Source organism: Eptesicus fuscus, chromosome 20, assembly GCF_027574615.1.
Source record: "Eptesicus fuscus isolate TK198812 chromosome 20, DD_ASM_mEF_20220401, whole genome shotgun sequence".
Classification (NCBI taxonomy): Eukaryota; Metazoa; Chordata; class Mammalia; order Chiroptera; family Vespertilionidae; genus Eptesicus; species Eptesicus fuscus.
In genome coordinates this window covers 19394979-19415158 of record NC_072492.1, presented here as the reverse complement: position 1 = coordinate 19415158, position 20180 = coordinate 19394979, and the positions used below count along the sequence as shown (strand labels likewise).

General features: G+C 45.2%; 1 protein-coding gene across 1 annotated transcript; it reads left to right on the top strand.

Moving 5' to 3' along the window:
• Positions 1 to 10665: 10665 nt before the first annotated feature.
• Positions 10666 to 20053, top strand: TMEM97 (transmembrane protein 97). The gene is made up of 3 exons (XM_008147794.3): positions 10666 to 10905; positions 17852 to 17996; positions 18831 to 20053. Exons 1-3 carry the CDS (start codon positions 10777 to 10779, stop codon positions 19088 to 19090), a joined length of 534 nt encoding a protein of 177 aa, XP_008146016.3. The 5' UTR covers positions 10666 to 10776; the 3' UTR covers positions 19091 to 20053.
• Positions 20054 to 20180: the final 127 nt, after the last annotated feature.

Sequence of the window (20180 nt, the reverse complement as noted above, 5' to 3'; positions counted from 1 at the left end):
CTCTCTCTCGCTCTCGCTCTATCTCTCATCAGTAAAAACATATCCTTGGGTGAAATTTGCATGAATTTTTAAATTAAAGTAGCTGTTGGGAAGCTGTTTCCTACTATGCTCTAGTAACATCCAGACCATCATGTTAGTAGATGGTCACTTTTAGAGTCTTCTCTGCAGTATTGGACTCTACCTTTTTTGTTTTCTTAATCCTCAGCTGAGGATATTTTTTACATTGACTTTTAGAGTCGAAGAGGGAGGGAGGGGGAGAGAAAGAGAACCATCGATGTGAGAGACACATCAATTGGATGCCTCCTGCAAGCGCCCCAACTGGGGCCTGGGATGGAACCTGACCTGGAAAAGAACCCAAAACCCTTGGGTGCACAGGTGACGCTGTAACCACTCAGCACACTGGCCAGGGCTCCACCTTTCTTAAGCAGCCTTTCCTTGGCTTCTGTAGCCCACTGCTTTTCTCCTCTTGGGAACCTCAACGCCCCCTTACAGGATCCTTACAGGCTCCTCTGCTTCATCCTCACGTGTCTGTTCCCTGGGCTAGGGGTCAGTCCTGGGTTCTCTTCCCACTCCAAACCGAGGGTTCTTGACTTGGGTGCTTGGTAGAATCACCTGGAGACGTTTCAGAAACCCAGGGCCTGGTCTGCACCCCAACCCAAATTCGGTCAGACTCTGGAGGAGGGTCAGGCTTCAGCCTTGTGTTGTCAGTTTTGTTTTGTGCAGCCGGGCTTGAGATCCACTTGAGTCCCCATGCCCATCCTTCATGGTGTCCTTTTCCACCTCCCTTCAATCATCATTCTGCTTCACAAAGGAAAGACATGCTTCTCACACATCTTAAATGTTACTGTTGTGCAACGTCCCTGCCTGCAAAAACTTTTTGGGTTGCCAAGTAAACGGACAATTGGAAATAGTTTTTGTTTACGAAGACCTCACCTCTTTCATCTCAGTGGTGTCAAATAATACATTGATTCTGAGAGAGAACCTTTTGAAAGTAAAGCAGGGAGCATTAGGAGGAAATATTGATACTGGCAGTATTTTATTTCACTCAGGAAACAAATTCATGGCACAGCTCTGACTGTATTAAGATTCAAAAGAGTTTTGGTGTGTGTGTGTGTGTGTGTGTGTGTGTGTTTAACGGAAATGTGTAAGAATGAAGCCAGACTTTTTTCAACAGAAGATCAGTTTTGACTGCTTGGTTTGCCAATGAAGATTTTCTGATTAGTTTATACGGTAGACATTTTTCCATAATTAGAATTAGGTGGAATCTGCAGCTACAAAGTTCTGATAAAAGCATATTTAAAGGGATATATATTTTTTAAAAATATATATTTTATTGACTTTTTACAGAGAGGAAGAGAGAGAGATAGAGAGTTAGAAACATCGATGAGAAACATCGATCAGCTGCCTCTTGCACACCCCCTACTGGGGATGTGCCCGCAACCAAGGTACATGCCCTTGACCGGAATCGAACCCGGGACCCTTGAGTCCGCAGGCCGACGCTCTATCCACTGAGCCAAACCGGTTTTCGACGAAAGGGATATATTTTAAAATTATTTAAAAGTTATTGAATATCGCCCTAACCGGTTTGGCTCAGTGGATAGAGCGTCAGCCTGTGGACTCAAGGGTCCCGGGTTCGATTCCGGTCAAGGGCATGTACCTTGGTTGCGGGCGCATCCCCAGTAGGGGGTGTGCGGGAGGCAGCTGATTGATGTTTCTCTCTCATCGATGTTTCTCTCTATCCCTCTCCCTTCCTCTCTGTAAAAAAACAATAAAATATATATATTTTAAAAAGTTATTGAATATCATGTAAGGAAAAATACCCTGTAAGTTACATCTAGAAAATTTGTACTTTAGAAAATTAATTGTAAGGCTAAAAGCAAGACACCCATGAAAAACACACATGGTGTCAAAACAAGCCAGAGGAAAATCATTTGGGCAAAAAATGAAAAAGGATCCCAAGTCAATTTTATAGAAAATATCCCTTTATTAACTTTTGGTCGAGAATATGTTTGTATATTTTCATAAAAGTTATTGGCGAAAATGAGAAATTGGAACCTTTGTGCATTGCTAATGGCATGTAAAATGGTGCAGCCACTATGGAAAAGTATGGTGGTTCCTCAAAAAAATTAAAATTACCCTTTGACCCAGCAGTTTCATTTCCAGATCTATACATAAAAGAATTGAAAGCAGGGACTCAACCAGATATTTGTGCACCGCTGTTCATAGTAGCATTATTCACAGTAACCAAAAGATGGAAACAACCCAAATGTCCATTGATGGATGAATAGATAAACAAAACGTATATACATACAATGGATTGTTATTCTGGCTTAAAAAGGAAGGAAATGCTGATAAATGATACATGGATGAAACTTAAAATAAGGCAGACACAAAAAACAAATCTTGTATGATTCTACTTATATGAGGTACCTAAAATAGCCAAATTCATAGGAAGAAAGTAATGAATAGTATAATAGTGGTTTCCAGGGGTGGGGACGGGTGGGAGTGTTTATGAGTACAGAATTTCAGTTGGGGAAGATGAAAAAGTTCTGGAGATGGATGGTGGTAATGGGGCCCAACAATGTGAATGTACTTAATGCCTCTGAACTATACACTTAAAATGGTTAAAATGGTAAATGTATGTATATTTTACCACAACTTAAATATATAAAGCTCCACTGTCCCAATTTTGGAAAGATGTATCAATACATAATCAATCTATGTTCAGTCTCCCTTTTCTAAAGAGTAAAAACATTTAAGGACATAAAATGAATTGATTGTAAATATAAGGGTTTATTTCTGGACTCTATTCCACTGATCTGTGCCACTTACTACACTGTCTTGATTACTGTAGTTTTGCAGTAAGTTTTGAAATCAGGAAGTGTAAGTACTCCAACCTTGTTCTTTTTCAAGGTTATTTTGGCTCTTCTTAGTGCCTTGCATTTATTTCCACATGGATTTTAGAGACTTTCCGCAGAAAGGCCAGCCATTTTAACAATATTAAATCTTTTGATCTATGAACATGGGGTGTCTCCATTTACTTATCTCTTCTTTCATTTAACGTTTTGTAGTTTTCAGGTACAAGTCCTGCACTTTCTTTCTTAAATGCATTCCCAAGTAATTATTTTTTATGGAATTGTTTTCTTTTTTTTTTTTAATTTTATTGATTTTTTACAGAGAGGAAGAGAGAGGGATAGAGAGTTAGAAACATCGATGAGAGAGATACATCGATCAGCTGCCTCTTGCACACCCCCTACTGGGGATGTGCCCGCAACCAAGGTACATGCCCTTGACCGGAATCGAACCCGGGACCTTTGAGTCCACAGGCCGACGCTCTATCCACTGAGCCAAACCGGTTTCGGCTGGAATTGTTTTCTTAATTTCATTTTCAGATTGTTCATTGCTAATATATAAAAATACAATCGATTTTTGCATATTGATATTTATTCTACAAGCTGGCTGAACTCTTTGATTAGTTCTAAGTTTTTTTTAACATATTCCTCTTAGGGTTTTGTCATGAAGTTTAACATCTCTGGAAAACATTGTAATCTAAAAATTATATATAAAGCTTATCTGTCTTTTTTCCTGAGGGTAAAAGGAATAATGAAAATGTTTCTGTTTCATTAAAAAACAAAAAGACATTAATGATGGCATTTATTAAGAAAATAATTGTTTGTTTATTGAGGGCAGTTAGGCTTGGCCAAAAACTCTTTATTGTAAAAGACATCAAACCTGTTGAAAAGCAGAAAGAAATAGTATAATGAAAATCCATATGCCCTTGCCCCAGATTCACCATTTAAACAATTGCCAAATTGCTTTATTTGTCTATATACAAATATGGATATATATTTATGTATGTAAATGTGTACTTTTTAATTTTGCTGAAACATTATGAAACTTTACCCCCAAAGTATCTGCTAAAAACAAAGACATTATTCTACATAAGCTACAGCCCCATTATCATGCCTAAGAAATTTAACAATTGCTATGTTACCTACTATACAGGACATACTCAAATTTCTCCAATTGACAAAAATTACATTTATAGCTGTTTATTTTCCATTCAGGATATAGCCATAATGGTGTCTTGCATTTGGTTATCATGTCTTATTAGCATCCTTTAATCTAGGAGAATCTGCCTTTTCTTCCTTTTATTTTTTTACTCCTCACCCGAAGGTATGTTTTTATTGCTTTAGAGAGAGGAAGGGAAAGGGAGAGAGAAACATCGATGTCAGGGAGACACATCGATCAGTTGTCTCCCATAAGTGCCCCAAATGGGGATCAAACCTGCAACCTGGATATGTGCCCAGAATCAAACCCACAACCTTTTGGTGCATGGGACAATGCTCCAGCCAACTGAGCCACAGGCCAGGCTGCCTTTCCTTTCATGGCACTTGGCACTTTTGAAGGTGCAAGACCAACTGTCATGCAGGATGTCCTACAACGATTTGGATTTTTCTGACTGTTTCCTCATGGTTAGATCAGGTTGAAAAGACTGTTAACTGGTGATGTGGTATATTTCCCAGCCCATCAGTTCAGGGGGTATAAATGTTTGTCCCAGTTTTGGTCATACTAAATTTGGTGAGTTGATCAAGGCTGTGATTGCCAGATCTTTCCATTGTAAAAGTGCCTTTTCCTTTTGTTATTAATACATAATCTATGGAGAGATATTTTGAGACCACATCTTACTCCTCCACAAACTTTTATCCAGTGCCATCCATTGATGATCTTTGCCCCAATTATTTATTACATTAGTGGTTGGGAATTGGTGGCATTATTCACAGTAACCAAAAGATGGAAACAACCATAAATATTTTAGGCTTTGTAGGCCAATCTTTGTTGGCCTACAAAGCCTAAAATATTTATTGATTTCCTAATTCTAATTCTATCATTCCTTCTACACTTGGCATTTTCTCTTCCACCCTAAACAGATTCATCAATATTGAAGGATTCATCAAACTTTTTGAGTATGTGAAGGTTCTGAAACTGCCCCTAGAGGAATCTGTGGGAAAGCCTTCTCATGGACCACTGAAATCTTCCTCCCTGGCACAAGACTAGACTACATTCCCAGACCCCCTAGTGGTAAGATGTGGGCACGTGTCTAACTTGTCTCCAATGGAAAGTGATTGGAAGGGATGTGCCTTAGAATGTTGAATGCACTCCCTCTAGCTTTCTTTTCACTTACTAATTAAACTCATGGCCTTGACCATGAAGATGACAATGCCTTAAAGCAGGGGTCAGTAAACTACAATCACCACAGGTCAAATCAGACCTGATGCCTGGTTTTTAAATAAAGTTTTATTGCAACATGGCCATGTTCACTCATGTACATATTGTATATAGCTGCTTTCACACATCAAATAGCAGCATTGAGTAGTTGGGACAAAGATTGGCCTACAAAGCCTAAAATATTTATTGTCTGGCCATTTATAGTAAAAGTTTGCCAACCCCTGCTCTAGTATACAGTAGGCACTCCTTAGGTGAGTGATAGCTGTTAACTCTTCCATTAAACAGGTCCCTTCCACCACCAAATGTATTTGAGGCACATCTATCTTGAAAAAAAGCCTGACCTTGATACCTCCAGGTTTTTCCTTTTTTAGCTGCTAAACTGGAAACGCATGAGCCTAGTATACAAATTCCAATATCTCGCTTCCACTTCCCTCCCTACCAGTCCACCTGGCACATTGGGGCCAGATGAATATTCCTAAAACACTATTGTAATCCCAAATTGCCCTGCTCAAGATCTCCCACGTCTCCCTACTGCCCTGATATCAAGTCAGCGCTTAGCTTTCCAGGCCCAGTAACTAAACCCCTCCCCACTCCTCCCTGACAACCAGGGTTGGAACTAGGGTGAGGTGACTGAGGCTTAGGTGGGCACCAAAATAACTCAGTAATCAGGATAAATGGTATTTTTTAAATATATTTTTATTTATTTTTTTATTTTTTTATTTTTTTAAAAATAAATTTCTTTATTGATTAAGGTGTCCTCGTCCCCCCATTCCCATCCCACATCCCTCCCCACACATGCCCCCACCCCCCTGTTGTCCTTAACCGCCGGTTAGGCTCATATGCCTGCACACAAGTCCTTTGGTTGATCTCCCCCTTTACCCCCACCCTTCCCTACCCTCCCCCCTAAATATATTTTTATTGATTTCAGAGAGGAAGGGGGAGGGAGAGAGAAACATCAATGATGAGAGAGAATCATTGATGGGCCACCTCCTGCACGCCCCCTACTGGGGACCTAGCCCGCAGCCCGGGCATGTGCCCTTGGCCAGAATCGAACCTGGCACCCTTCAGTCCACAGACCGACACTCTATCCACTAAGCCAAACTGGCTAGGGCAAGATAAGTACTATTTTAATGCAGTATTTTTAAAAATAAAAACTCAGAAAGATCTATGAACAATAAAATATCCAAATGTTAAACTAAATCTTTCCAGGATTAACCCCCACCTGTTCTGTCCCTCCACCCAAGTTCACAGGTTCTCTGACATGAAAAAGAGGTAAATCACTCAAGACAGCTGGGCAGCTGCCCTCTGCCTCAGCGAAACCACAGATCTCAGGAGAGTTCATTCTGACTCTCCCCACACAGACGGGGCTGACAGAATCTTAGCTTTTGCTAATGAACATATAACGTTTTGGCTTTGAGGTGTGAAGCCATCTGCTGATTCTGGAGTCTCGGCGGCTTTCCAGGTCTTAATCATTTTCCATTAGTAGCAGGACCTCCTGAAATCTGATACACCTCCACCTCGCCGTCGGTTGGCTGTCCTTGCCCTCAGTGTTCCCCTCGCGGTTTCTCTGCGTGGCAGTCTTCCTGTGGCAGAGGAGTCTGCCTTTCCCACTTAGCTCACTCAACAATGGCCTCAGTTTTGTGTTCGTCAAATAAAGATGCCAAAAACTCAGTCTTTGCTGCCAAGGAACCTACTCTAACAGGAAAGGGACTTAGATCAACGTTGCTCAGAGTGAAAGGAATAAACGTGTCAGAAAAGAAGTTCAGAGATGACAGCCGTGCCACCAAATCAGGGCAACCCTGGGAGGCGGCCATCAGCTCAGCCTTAGAGTCACTTAAGGGGTTGGGGGGATGGGTGCATTTTAAAGAGAAAAGTGAGCCGGAACTGGTTTGGCTCAGTGACTAGAGCATCAGCCCTTGTACCGGTCTCAGGGCAAAGGCACATACCTGGGTTGCAGGCTCGATACCACCCCATCAGGGTGTGTGCGGGAGGCAACCAATCGCTGTGTCTCTCTCACATCCATGTTTCTCTCTGTGTCTCTGCCCCTCCCTACCACTGTCTCTAAAAATCAATGGAAAAATATCCTCAGGTGAGCATTATCAACAACAACCAAGAGAGAATAGTGAAACAAAAGGCAAAGAGAAGAGGAGAAATCTCTGTACAGCTGCTGCCGAAGAGGAAAGCCGTTGGACTAGCACAGGTCTATTGTTGGGCTTATGGTACTGGTCTCATCACAGCACAAATAACTTCCAGAAGGTGCTGAGCATTGCCTCTTCTCCCTCACTCTTTCACGCAGCACTTGCTTTGGGTGAGGAATCTGCTGATGAGCCATGTCCTCCACTCAGGGCCACTTGCCTTCTACTATTTATCTGAACTGGTGAAATGAAGAGCTGTGGTTTCCCCACGAGAGGAATTTCAAGCATAAAACAGCAGCTGAACAGATTTTTTTGGATGGAGGGACCTTTCCATGAAAGGGCTTGGCCTTGAAAATCTTTATCTGCAGATAACCAACTTGGCTGGGTAAGACTGTTTTTGAGGAACAGTCGCGTTAACAGCTGCACACTTACCACGTTCTCTGGGCAAATCCCACCCCCTCCCCGCAGCAAGCAGTCCAGCTTGAAAGGTGCTGCCACTCTGAGGGAAGGGGAGCATACCTTCACCAGGCGCCCCTGAGTACCGCTCTGTGAGCGAGGGCTCCAGCCTGCCCCTGAGGCCCCAGGGACTTGGTGTTCTGACAATGTGAGCCGCCCATTCATTCCTGCTCTCCCTCTCCTGCTGTGCTGATTGTCCTCACGCGTAAACCCCCCTCCTCTCCAGAGCCCATACTCCCCTACTATGGAGCTAACAAACCCCTCCACACCCTTAGCTCTCGCCTGCTGTAACTGACGCCTGGCTCCCCCTGCTCCTCGAGGTCTCAGCTCCCCCCAGCTCTCTCCAGGTCAGGCTGTTCATTTTCTCACACTCCACAAACTCAGGGCCAGGAGGAGGGGTCACCAGCCTCCCCACCCCCCAAGACCACATCCCCCCATTTCCCTTTCATTCTCTGAGGTTTGAGCCACACCTCAACCCTGCCCACCTTCCGACTGGTTACGCCCCTTATATACCCAAGACTTTGGCAATGGGCTCACACTCTTCCCTCCACCTAGCTGCTACCACCACCCTCAGTGGCCTTTGCAGTCCATCTATCCCATACTCCAGGCTCTCTATCCCTTGATCTCATCTCCAAAGACCTTTCCCTCCACTCTGTTTAGGTCAAACCTTCCCATGGACAGAACCTCTTCCTGACCCAGGAACTGAGACATTGCACCTCCTTATCATCTCTCGATCTCCTGGCCCATTCATCCAGTTACTCCCATCACACTACCACTGCTTCCTCAGTCTCAAATCCATTCACTCTTTTTTTTCAATCTTTAATTTCTTTATTGCTTAAGGTATTACATATGTGTCCTCATCCCCCCATTAACCCTCCCACCCCACCCCCCACTCATGCCCTCACCCCCCTGTTGTCTGTGTCCATTGGTTGGGCTTTTACTCCATTCACTCTTCCACTTTCTCTCTACCAGCTCGTTTGGCCTCATGTCGCTCACTCCCTATCCAGCTTGAACTGCATCTTGTGGGAGCACAGGTCCTAGGACGCTGGGTATTAGACGGAGACAGAAGTTGTCGGCATGTTAGGAGAGACTTTATTGGAGATTGAGTAGCCATTGCTACTACAGGAACCATCAGACAAAGTTGTTCCTGAAAGTAATCCCACAAACGCAGCCGCACAAGGCAGCCTAGCCCCTGGCTCAAACAGAAGAGGCCTCATTCATGACGCTCATGCCACATTCACATAAACAGGTTACACCCTCACCTGCACGCAGGCGTATGGCAAATTGGCCTTGATCATCCAGCATACTGTGATTAGGGTTCCCACAATGCTCCATCTCTTCAGTCACTCTTTCAACTCCTCACAATCACCATTTCTTTCTGAACCCCAACCTGCATGAGTCTAACAGCCTTTTTTTGAGCAGACCTCCCAGTGGAGTAAAGCACACAGCTTAGGCGATTGAGGCCTCCAGATCAGTGGCCACCCACCTCAGCTGGGCCCTCTACACTGCCCACAATTCCTCTGTCCTCGTCCTTATGGGGCCCGCCCCGGGACCACAGCGCTCCTCTAACCTAACCCCAGCCCTTCCATTTTCTCCCGTTCCTCAGGGGCCCAGAGCCACATTTCCTGCTCTCTTCCTCCTGTATGAGCAACATCCCCCCACTCACCACCCTCCACCCCAGAAACTTCTCCCTCATCTGAAAATAAATAAGCCCTCTTTCTTGAGCACACATCCCTCCAGCTACCGCCCCATCTCCCTTCCCTTCATAACCAGATATCTACACTCCCCGCCTCCATTTCCCTACTTCCCACTCCTGGCCCTGCTGTCATCTAGCTCCTGCCCCCACCCTGCCACAGCTGCTCTCACAGAGCCACCAGGAGGTACCATTCAGTGTTGCTCTGACACAGCTGCCCTACCTCTGCCTCCGTTTCTGTAACATCACACTCCTGTTGTCCACCTGTATCTCAGCTCCCTCCTCCCACAAATCCTGAGTTTGGTGCTCCTCTAAGTTCTCTTACAGGCCCTCTGATCTCAGAACTTCAACTCCCAGTAAACGATAATGCTCATAAATCTACATCTCCAGACAGGTTCATCAGGATGCACTCAGGTATGGCAGAGACTGCTTAATGTCAACATGGCCAGCACCACATTACCTTCTCTTCAACTCACTTCTCCTGTGTCCCTCCTCTCCACGAAAGGAAGCCCCATCCATTCTGCCCAGAGCAGACCTGGGCCCAGCATATAAACATCAATATTTGCTGAATGAATCAATGCATCCTTGAACCTCCCTCATTCTTCACAGCCAATCACCAAGGCCTATCTATCAACTCCACCTCTTTCTATAACCTCTGCTTATTTTTAGTTAAGGCTGGCTGCCTCCTGCGCATCCTTTGGAAGGCTTCCAGAACCCCTCAGCTTCGGCAGGACAGGGATCTTGCCCGGTGCTCACACGGCCCGGCCCGTGGATCACAGCGCACTGTCCTTACGGCCCTCGCCTGGGACAGTCCCACTCCCTGGGGGCTCCAGCTCCATAAACGCCCACGGCCCAGCACCCTGGAGGCGCTCTGTAAGCGCTAACGGAGGGGATGGATGAATGGACTAACGAGCGAAAGGGGACCACAGTGGGCAGCCGCCGCTGAGCCCAGCTCGCCACGCGGAGGACGGAGAAAGGCCTGGCCGGCCCTCCCCACCCCCCGGCACGCCCCTCTGTCCACCCTCCGCGAGGCGGCCGGGAGCCCCGCCCCTGCCTGACTTCCTGACACGCTACATTCAGACGAGCCAATAGACGCGCGCTCCTCCTCAGCAGCCAATGGAAGCGTCCTGCGTAGCCCCCGGGAGGGGCGGGGCGAGCGGCCGCGCGCGGGTCCCTGGAGGGCGCGGCCCGGGCCCGGGCGCTCTTCCCACGTCGGCGGTCCCGGCGAGCGCAGCCTCTGCTCCTACGCGGCCCAACCAACGGATGATGGGGACTCTGAGTGCTCGGCGCGGCCTGGAGTGGCTGCTGGGGCTCTACTTCCTCTCCCACATCCCCATCACCCTGCTCTTCGACCTGCAGGCGGTGCTGCCACGCGAACTCTACCCCATCGAGGTGAGGGCGCCGGTCGGTCCCGGCCGCGGGTCGCCGAATGTGGGGCCCTCCGCGCGCTGCGGTGGTGCCCAGCGTTCCCACGGCTCCTCTCCTCCGCCCTCGACCCCCGCAGCGGGGTTTCCGTGCTGTCTCCCCGGTCTTCCTGCCGGCGCTCCGGCCTGAACTTACTTTTCAGCTCGACAGCTCCCTCGGGGTTTTCTTTGTCTTTCCCACACTCTCCCCACAAGTTGCTGCGGGCAAACACTTTGTTCCTTGCAAAAACAGTTATTCCCCGGATGTGTTTAAAGGCTCTTACCACCTCAGGTCAATGTCGGTATGTGAGGGAGTAGCGTGGATGAACCAGTGGGTAAATCACGCATTGGATTTGTTTTAAAGTTGTGTTTCTTGGGAGAGCTTTAAAATAAAATACCGTCTTATCCCAAAGAAATAATCCAGGTAGAATTGGATTCGTCAAAAGGGCATTTGCAGATAGTCATTCAAGATCGGAATCCAGCAACTTCAAAGGCTCAGAAATAATGACACCTTTTCAATTCGACCCTTGCAGTTGGGTTCACCTGAGTGGAAACAGGCGAAGAGCCTCATTTTCCTGGTTAGCGGAGAGTTGTTGTTGTTGTTGTTTTACCCCAAACTTTGCTTTAATGCTTATTTCTCCAGAATTTTATTTTTCCAGTTCTTTTCATGTCCGGACCGTGTGTAACTTTCTTCTATGAAATTCCTGTCCTCAGTCCTGTGTTTCTGCATTCTGTCTGTAGAACTGTGGGCAAGACTGACTTGTAAACCTGTGGATTTGATTTTGTCTCTGTTTCTTCTTAAATGCTTTTTCTTAACCTGAAGGCCATGAACTCCTGGTGGTGTGTGCACAATGTGTGTGCCCTGTGTTTTCTGAGAGGAGAACTATAGCTTCCATCAACTTTTCTGGGGGGGAAGGGGGTGTCTGACCTTCTCAAAAGGTCAAGAGCCATTCAACAGTATACCCCCACTCCGTAACATTTTTTTGTTCAAGGGTAACTGGGAAGCCCTCTGACCTCTGTTTTCTTGGAAAAGCTTAGGTAGCGTGTGACAAGAGCATGCAATGGACTACAGACTGGGGACTGGGTTATTCCAAGAAATGCTGGAGTGTCTTGGGCAAGTCAGGGCGCTGTAGCCTCAGTTGTCAAGTAAGAGAGTTGGGTTCAATTACAAGCTTAAATAGACACAGGGTTTATTAGTTTCACTTGTTGCTCCCATAACAAATTAACAAAATCAGTGAGTTAAACCAACACAAGTTTATCCTCTTGTAGTCTGGAGTCAGAATTCAAAATGAATCTTGCAGAGCTGGTTCCTTCTGAAGGTCCTAGGAATCTGGTTGCCAGTGTTCCTTGGCTCGTGGCCACACACTTCAATCTCGGCTCTGTCATCACTCTGCCACCTCTTCTAGTCCAGTGTCCCTCTGCCCTACATGTGGATTACATTTAGGGCCCACCAGGTAATCCAGGGTAATCTTCCTATCTCAAGATCTTTAATCATGTCTACAAACTGTCTTTTGCCAAGTAAGGGTACAGTCACAGGGATCAGGATGTGGATATTTTGGGGGGCCATTCAGCCTACCACACAGACCTAGATAGCACATACTCTTTCCAAACAGGTTGTCAGAGCTCTGCATTAGCCCTTAGTTGCCTTAAAGAAAGGAGAGCCATGTCTGTGGTTTTTAAAGTCTGTGGCCAACAAAATTCAGGCAGGCTGCCTATTTAAAATCTGTAATGTTATGAGTCCTCTTAATATGGGACAAATATGTTACTCCAGGTTATTCCATACTTAACAGCTGTTGGTTTCTTTATTCTTTCTGAATGTGCCATTCCACAAGTCCATGCTCACCACTCACAAAATACAATTAAAATATGTCTAGTATAGCCCCATTTAAATTTATATATATATGATTTGGTAAAGTTCTCTCAGCTTTATTTAATGTACACTTAATATAAAAGGTCAAGGGCCAATGTAGGCAGGACCTGGCCAGAAACCCTGTGTGTGGTGTGTGTGTGTGTGTGTGTGTGTGTGTGTGTGTGTGTGTGTGACTGAGTGTGTGATGATGTTTTGAAGGAATTAAAACAGGCATCCTGGCTTGGAAGGCCTGTGTCTCTAGTCAGTTTTGTTGCTCTGCGGTGGGGAATGATAGTTTTGTTGCTTCTCTTTGTGGAAAATAATAATAATAGAAGCCTTGAGTTATTCTCAAATTCTCTTTGAAAATATGCCAAAATTTAACATTTGTTGCTTTTCCTCCTTAAGTAGAAGAAATTTTTCCCTAGAACTAAAAAGCCCACATAATGTATGGGCTAAAAAATCTTTCTTGATTTGAACCAGCCCAACACTTAGAAAAACTATTATGAAACAGTAAGAATTTACTTTGGATTAGAACAGCAATTTTCAACCGGTGTGCCACAAGAATTTTTAAAATATGCAATACTTGACTATCTAGTCAGGGACATGGGCCTCTTTTCCCTTAGATTGTCAGATTAAAGAAATGGCAACAGCCAACACAACAATAGCTTTCCAGTGTGAGTGAATCAAAATGAGACTTTTTTTTGTCAGATTGGCAAAATATCTTTTTTTGGTGTGCCTCGGAATTTCAGTAATTAGTTTATGTGTGCTGTGAGATGAAAAAAGTTGAAAATCACTAGATTAGAACATGGAGAGGGTGGAAAGTATTTTATAGTATCACTAGAGGCCCGGTGCACAAATATGTGCACCAGTGGGGTCCCTCATCTTGGCCTGCAGAATCTGGCCAAAACCGGCTCTCCGACATCCCCCGAGGGGTCCCGGATTGTGAGAGGGCACAGGCCAGGCTGAAGGACCCCACCGGTGCACGATTAGGGCTGGGGAGAGACTCAGGAGGTTGGCCAGCCTGTGAGGGACCACAGGAGGAGGGCTCCAGGGCGTGTCCAGCCCATCTTGTTCAGTCCCAATCGGCCAGACCCCAGCAGCAAGCTAACCTACTGGTTGGAGCATCTGCCCCCTGGTGGTCAGTGCACATTATAGCGACTGGTCGACTGTCTGCCCCCTGGTGGACAGTGCACATCATAGTGAGTGGTTGAGCAGCCTTAGCATATCATTAGCATATTATGCTTTGATTGGTTGAACGGCTGACTGGTCAACTGGACACTTAGCATATTAGGCTTTTATTATATAGGATTTGCAGCTGGGTAGCATTGCTTCTGTTAAAATAAGGAAAAACAGGTGAGCATCTAGGTTTGCAATCAGTCTGTGATCTCATTCTAAGTTAGAGAAGTACAAAATTGTTCAGCAGCTGCTGGTTGAGAATCCCATGTGCGCAGGCCAGGTAAATGTTGGTGTTTGAGGAAGGGAGAGAGATAGAGAGTTAGAAACATCAATGAGAGAGAAACATCGATTCAGTTGCCTCCTGCACGCCCCCTACTGGGGATGTGCCCGCAACCAAGGTACATACCCTTGACCGGAATCGAACCTGGGACCTTTCAGTCTGAAGGCCGATGCTCTATCCACTGAGCCAAACCGGTTAGGGACAGGTAAATGTTTTTAATGGATAACAATGTTAAGTTGAGTGAAATGTGACTGAGTTATATAAATGGAGACAGTTTTATTATTACCTTTTGGGGGGGGTCTTATCCTATATAATAAAAGGCTAATATGCAAAGCGACCAAACGGCATAACGAGCGGTCCCTATGATGCACACTGACCACCAGAGGGCAGACGCTTAACGAAGGAGCTGCCCCCTGATGGTCAGTGCACTCCCACAGGCGGAGCGCCGCTCTGCCAGAAGTCAGGCTCACAGTTGGCGAGTGCAAGAGAGGTGGCGGGAGCCTCTCCTGCCTCCGAGGCAGCGTTAAGGATGTCCTAAGCTGTCAGTCAGACATCCCCTGAGGGCTCCCGGACTGTGAGAGAGTGCAGGCTGGGCTGAGGGACTCTGCCGGAAGCCAATTCCAGTATGTCATAATTGCAAGAGTTTCATTAAAAGGTTGATGGACCTTGGGGACTCAACAAGGGCTGAATCACATATATTGTCGCCTGCTGGGAATGGCTAAAGGCATTTCCCCAAACCTGAAAAGGATGATTGCTTGCTGCCTGACAGCTCAGGGCATCTTAATCTATATGTTATTGCCTCCTCCTGGCCAAACACCTGAACAGCGGGAGGTAATTCCCCAATCTGACAATGGATTCTGTACCTAACCCTACCCTTTGATGTGTATATCTCCACCTTGCCTTAGGACAAATTGTGTTAATAAAAAGTAAGGAGTCCTGAGATAAGGAGAACTTAGTTTCTTCAGCCAAGCTCCTCTATCCCCCTCTCCCCCCAAATATGCCTTTCAAAATTATGTTTCATCTCTGGACTCTTCCTTTCAAAATTATGTTTCGTCTCTGGACTCTTATTAATTTACGCACAGCCCCTTCTCCAGGTTTCCTGAACCCTTCTAGGTGCTGGATCAAGACCCACCGGTGTTAGGACCCCCTCCCCCCCCAGTGCATGAGGGGGCCTCTGTGCACTGGGCCTCTAGTTACCTAATAAGAATAGTTCTTATTAATGACCATTTGCATGCTGAGATGTTAACAGGATTAAATTTGAACATCTCCAAATATGTATTAGTCAAATAATCTTTATGTGCTAGCCATTGTTCTAAAGACTGTATGTATTAACTCACTTTATTTTACCAACAGTGAGGTAGGTATTATAATTGGAAAACAAACTTAGTGGGATTAAGTGCTTTGTCCAGAGCCAGCACTCAGGTCTAGGCACTTTGCCCTGCTAGAGGCCTATATCTTGCCTTCCACCAGCCCTCCTTCTGGCGTCAGGTGGCTGTTAGGTGACTATGGACAGGTGGTTGTGTTTTAATTGATTACGAGAGCTGAGTGATTATTTTAAATTTTGCTAGTCCCATCTTGCAGCCCTTAGAAATTACAGTACTGTACAAATCTGCCTGGATTTATGAAGTAGGTGGATCTGAGAGATTGTATACAAATAGAATGGAAAATGAAGTTCAAATGAACCAGAATGCCTTTTAAATTCTGCAGTAAATCTTTTAAAGCTTTTTTCTAAGTAAATCTGGAAAGCAAAGAAAATCTTCAAAAACACTTAATCCAACTGGCTTATTTACTTTATTTTTAAAGTATAGGATTTTTTAAATATATACTTTTGATTTCAGAGAGAAAGATAGGGAGAGAGAAACATCAATGATGAGAGAGAATCATTGATTGGTTGCCTTGTGTATGCCCCTACTGGGGATTTAGCCCAAAACCTGGGCATGTGCCCTTGACCGGAATCGAACCTGGGACCCTTCAGTCGCAGGCTGACGCTCTATCCACTGAGCAAAACCAGTTAGGGCCCAAGTTGCTTGTTTTACAGGCGAGGAAATAGAGCCCAGGAGAGGTGCCGTGACCTAACCTTTTTGTGAACATTTTCTGCTGCGTTACTACCCCAAAAAGTGCTCAGGAGGAAGCTAAGGGTATTGCCGCAATTTAAATTTCAAGTCAAGTACACATTAAGAGATCACTTGGTCAATAAATTGGTTATCTAGACAGAGCCTGTCTTGTTTTTTAAATATATTTTTTAATTGATTTCAGAGAGTGGAAGGGAGGAGAGAAACATCGATGGACTGCCTCTTATTGGAGATGGAGCCCGAAATCTAGGCATGTGCCCTGACCTGGAATGCAGCCGGCAACCTGGTGCATGGGACTCTGCTCCACCAGCTGAGCCACACAGCCCGGTTCATGTGCTAACACAATATTTGTCTCTGGATATTTGCTTAAAGCTCCCTCACAGCAGTGAGACCTCGATTTAGTGAGCCTTTATCTTCTGACTAAAAATTAACAGGAATATCTTTAGATTTTTCCATTGTAAGCTAAATTCTTACTTGGGAAGTTGCCTTTATTTATTCTTAATATAAATACATATTTGGCTTTGATGGCAGGTGTGTTGAAACCATGCCATTTCCAGGAGGTTAAATGCAAAAGACTTATGTGGAGAGCCCGAGGCTTTTGGGGGGGCTCTTTAAAAAGCACAGAATGGGCAGCCTCAGGCCCTCTTACTTCTTTTCTCTGCCTGTAGCCAAGTCAGCATGGATCTGTATCTTTTTATTTGACAGCATAATTATGAGGGTGGGGCCCAAGCTAGAACTAAGACTGCTACTATATAGTTTGTGGTTTGGAGCAGAGTTTGTTCTTCTATAAATATCCTACTGGTTTCCCAAAAGAAAAAACTTGAGTACTAGGGAGTCAATGACAATTTGGCTCGACCTACGTGGCTCAGTGGTTGAGTGTCGACCTACAAACCAGGAGGTCAGGGTTTGATTCCGGTCAGGGCACGTGCCCTGGTTGTGGGCCCAATCCCCAGTAGGGGGGCATGCAGGAGGCAGCCGATCAGTGATTTTCATCATTGATGTTTCTATCTCGCCCTCTCCCCTTCCTCTCTAAAGTCAATAAAAATATATTTTGGGGGGAGGGGAAAGAATGACAATTTAAATTGTCTAAAGTTGCTTCCTCACAGAGGTTCAATTTACCGCCTTTCCATCACTGCCCCCTCCCCCCAGTCAAATTCAATTCATTTCTGTATTTGAGGGTATCTGGCCCTCGGAGCTTGGCATGCAGTTGCTATTGTGAAAAAGCAAATGTCAGGATGATACTGTTGGCAGATGTCATGTTTGTGTGTTCATTCAGCAAACTAAGTGCCAGATATTGCTTTCGACAAAGGGCAACACACCTAGATAAGTGTTGCCATGGAGTCACAAACCGATGCTGGGTGGCACAAAGGGGCTGCAAGAGCTGAGGAAAACTTCTTGGAGAAGCTAACATTTGAGTTAGAGCTAGTGAGTTTTTATTAAATGACCATCTAGGCTGTATCACAGTCAGCTGGTTGTGCCATCTGCTGCCAAGGGGGTTGGAGCGGCTGCGCCTACCCTGCCAGGTGGTTGTATTCATTGTGATCTTGATCTTTTCCAGTTGAGAAACCTGCTGAAGTGGTACGTTAAAGAATTCAAAGACCCTCTGCTGCAGGACCCCCCAATGTGGTTTAAATCCTTCCTGTTTTGCGAGCTTGTGCTTCAGCTGCCTTTCTTTCCCATTGCAACATACGCCTTCTTCAAAGGTTGGTAAATGGTGGGGAAATCCCATTCTTGCTCAAATCAGGTCCCAGAAATCTTTGGGAAAGTATCTTCAAAGGCGAGAGGAGTGGCCCCGTGGTTTGTGTGAGGGTGGTGGAGGATCCGGTGGGAACGACCAGGAGAGCTCCTATAACGGGACGTTAATGTGGCTCAGGCTGATGTCTGTGGTCAGCTGGGCTGCATAACTGCCTCAGCCAACTGGGAAACTCTCGTACACGGGAAACTTGAGGCTACTTAAAAATTGAACTTATTGCTTTTTCTTTCCTTTATCGTTGGGTTCCATTTTTCTGTTTTAGGTAGTATCATGCTGGCTTATAAGTAGTAGCATCAAGCTAATTCCTAAGGGTTTAACTTCTTTTTAAAAAATGATTTTTACAGTGTCCCCATATGTCTGATGCTGTCATAAAGAAAGCAGTCATACCGGCATATGTGGTAACTAAGCTTGTAGGGCTTATTTCCCACTGCAGCTCCCAAATCCATCTCTTGGCAGAATCTACTGATCTTCTCACCTGCATACACTATAATTACTTAAACACATTGCTGTCAGGCCCCTCCCCGCCCCGTTTCAGACCAAACAGGTTTAACTTTTACTGCCCTAGAGTTTTTCTGAATTAAATTCCAACTCCCACCCTGGCTCTTTGGGGAATTTGCGCATTTAGGCAGCATTGTAACACATCTGGATTTCCATTGTTTCCTCTGGTAGAGGAGGTGGAATGGTCCAGCGGAAAGGAGCAGTCAGAGATGTCATGGGGCATGTCCCGGGCATCCCTGGAGTCATGAGCAGACCTAACGCTTCTCTCTCTTCCCGACAACTTCAGGAGGCTGCAAGTGGATTCGCTCCGCTGCCATCGTCTACTCGGCCCACACCATGACAACCCTAATTCCAATTCTCTCCACGCTTCTATTTGAGGATTTCTCTAAAGCCAGTGGTTTCAAAGGACAAGGACCGAAGACTTTACGTGAACGCTTAACCCTCGTATCTGTCTATGCCCCTTACTTTCTCATCCCTCTTATGCTTCTGCTTTTCATGCTGCGGAGCCCCTACTATAAATATGAGGAGAAAAGAAAGAAAAAATGAGATAACTTCACAAGGAAAACTACTCAGAACCCATGTCTTCAGTCGCATTTGAAACACACCAGCAGCCATAAACTGGCACCTTCCATGGGCACTGGCACAGACCCATCACCTGAGGACGGGCCAAGTTCACCATGTGCCCAGATCTGCAGAATTACTAAAAACAGGACCAGACCAGAAATGGATAAACTTCTAAAAAACATATCCTGCTTGGCATTTTCATGAGTTATTTGATCCACAATATACATGTGACTAACCCCTTGACTCATGATTCTCTACAGCAAATCACTATTCAGCAAAATGAGTAGTATGATGTTCAGGCCATTTTTAAGTTTGAAATTATGCCTCTTCAGTACTCATTAAAAACTATATTGTTTTCTTGCCTGCACCCCTGGTGGGGAAAGGAGAGAGAAAATAGTCTGCAAGAGGTTTAAGGTTCAGCCCTGGCTTAACTTTCAGTCAGATAGGGATTAAACCAGAAGGTGCTTTGTTTCTGTTTTAAACAGCTCGTCCCAGAAGGAGAGATTTTTTATCTTCTTTCCAAACCTTAGTTCTGTCTTTTTACAGACCACCGGACAGAAGCCACTCTACTCTGAGGTCTGGTGTCTCAAACCTGATCTGGAAGTGTGCTGCCTTCTGGATAACTACATTCTTCCTAATAGTTTAATCATTCCTTCCTGTGTTGGTCTGAGTCAAAATGGGGGAACAGCTGGGCAAAACATGTCCACTGTGCATGTAGGGTCTCTTCACGTTAGTACCTGGTGTTCCATTAGCTTTCTCTAAGTTCATACTCAAAGCTAACTTAAAAAAAAAAAAAAAGACGACTTATGAACACACATGGACAACAGAAGAAATTGGTTCCAGTCAATTCCCTCTTTGCCTGTTCTGCTCATAAGCCATGTTACTCTATTGGGAGTATCCTCTGACTCATGTGTCCAGTCCAAATAAAGGTAGCTGCTGACCATTGCCTGGTTTGTTTTGTGGCCAAGGGGCTGGATAGTCCAAGGTTCTCTTACAAGTGACTAAGTGTACACTTTAAGGGCACCAGGAAAAGAGGTAGATAAGCCATTTGAAAACAATAATTTATTGCTTT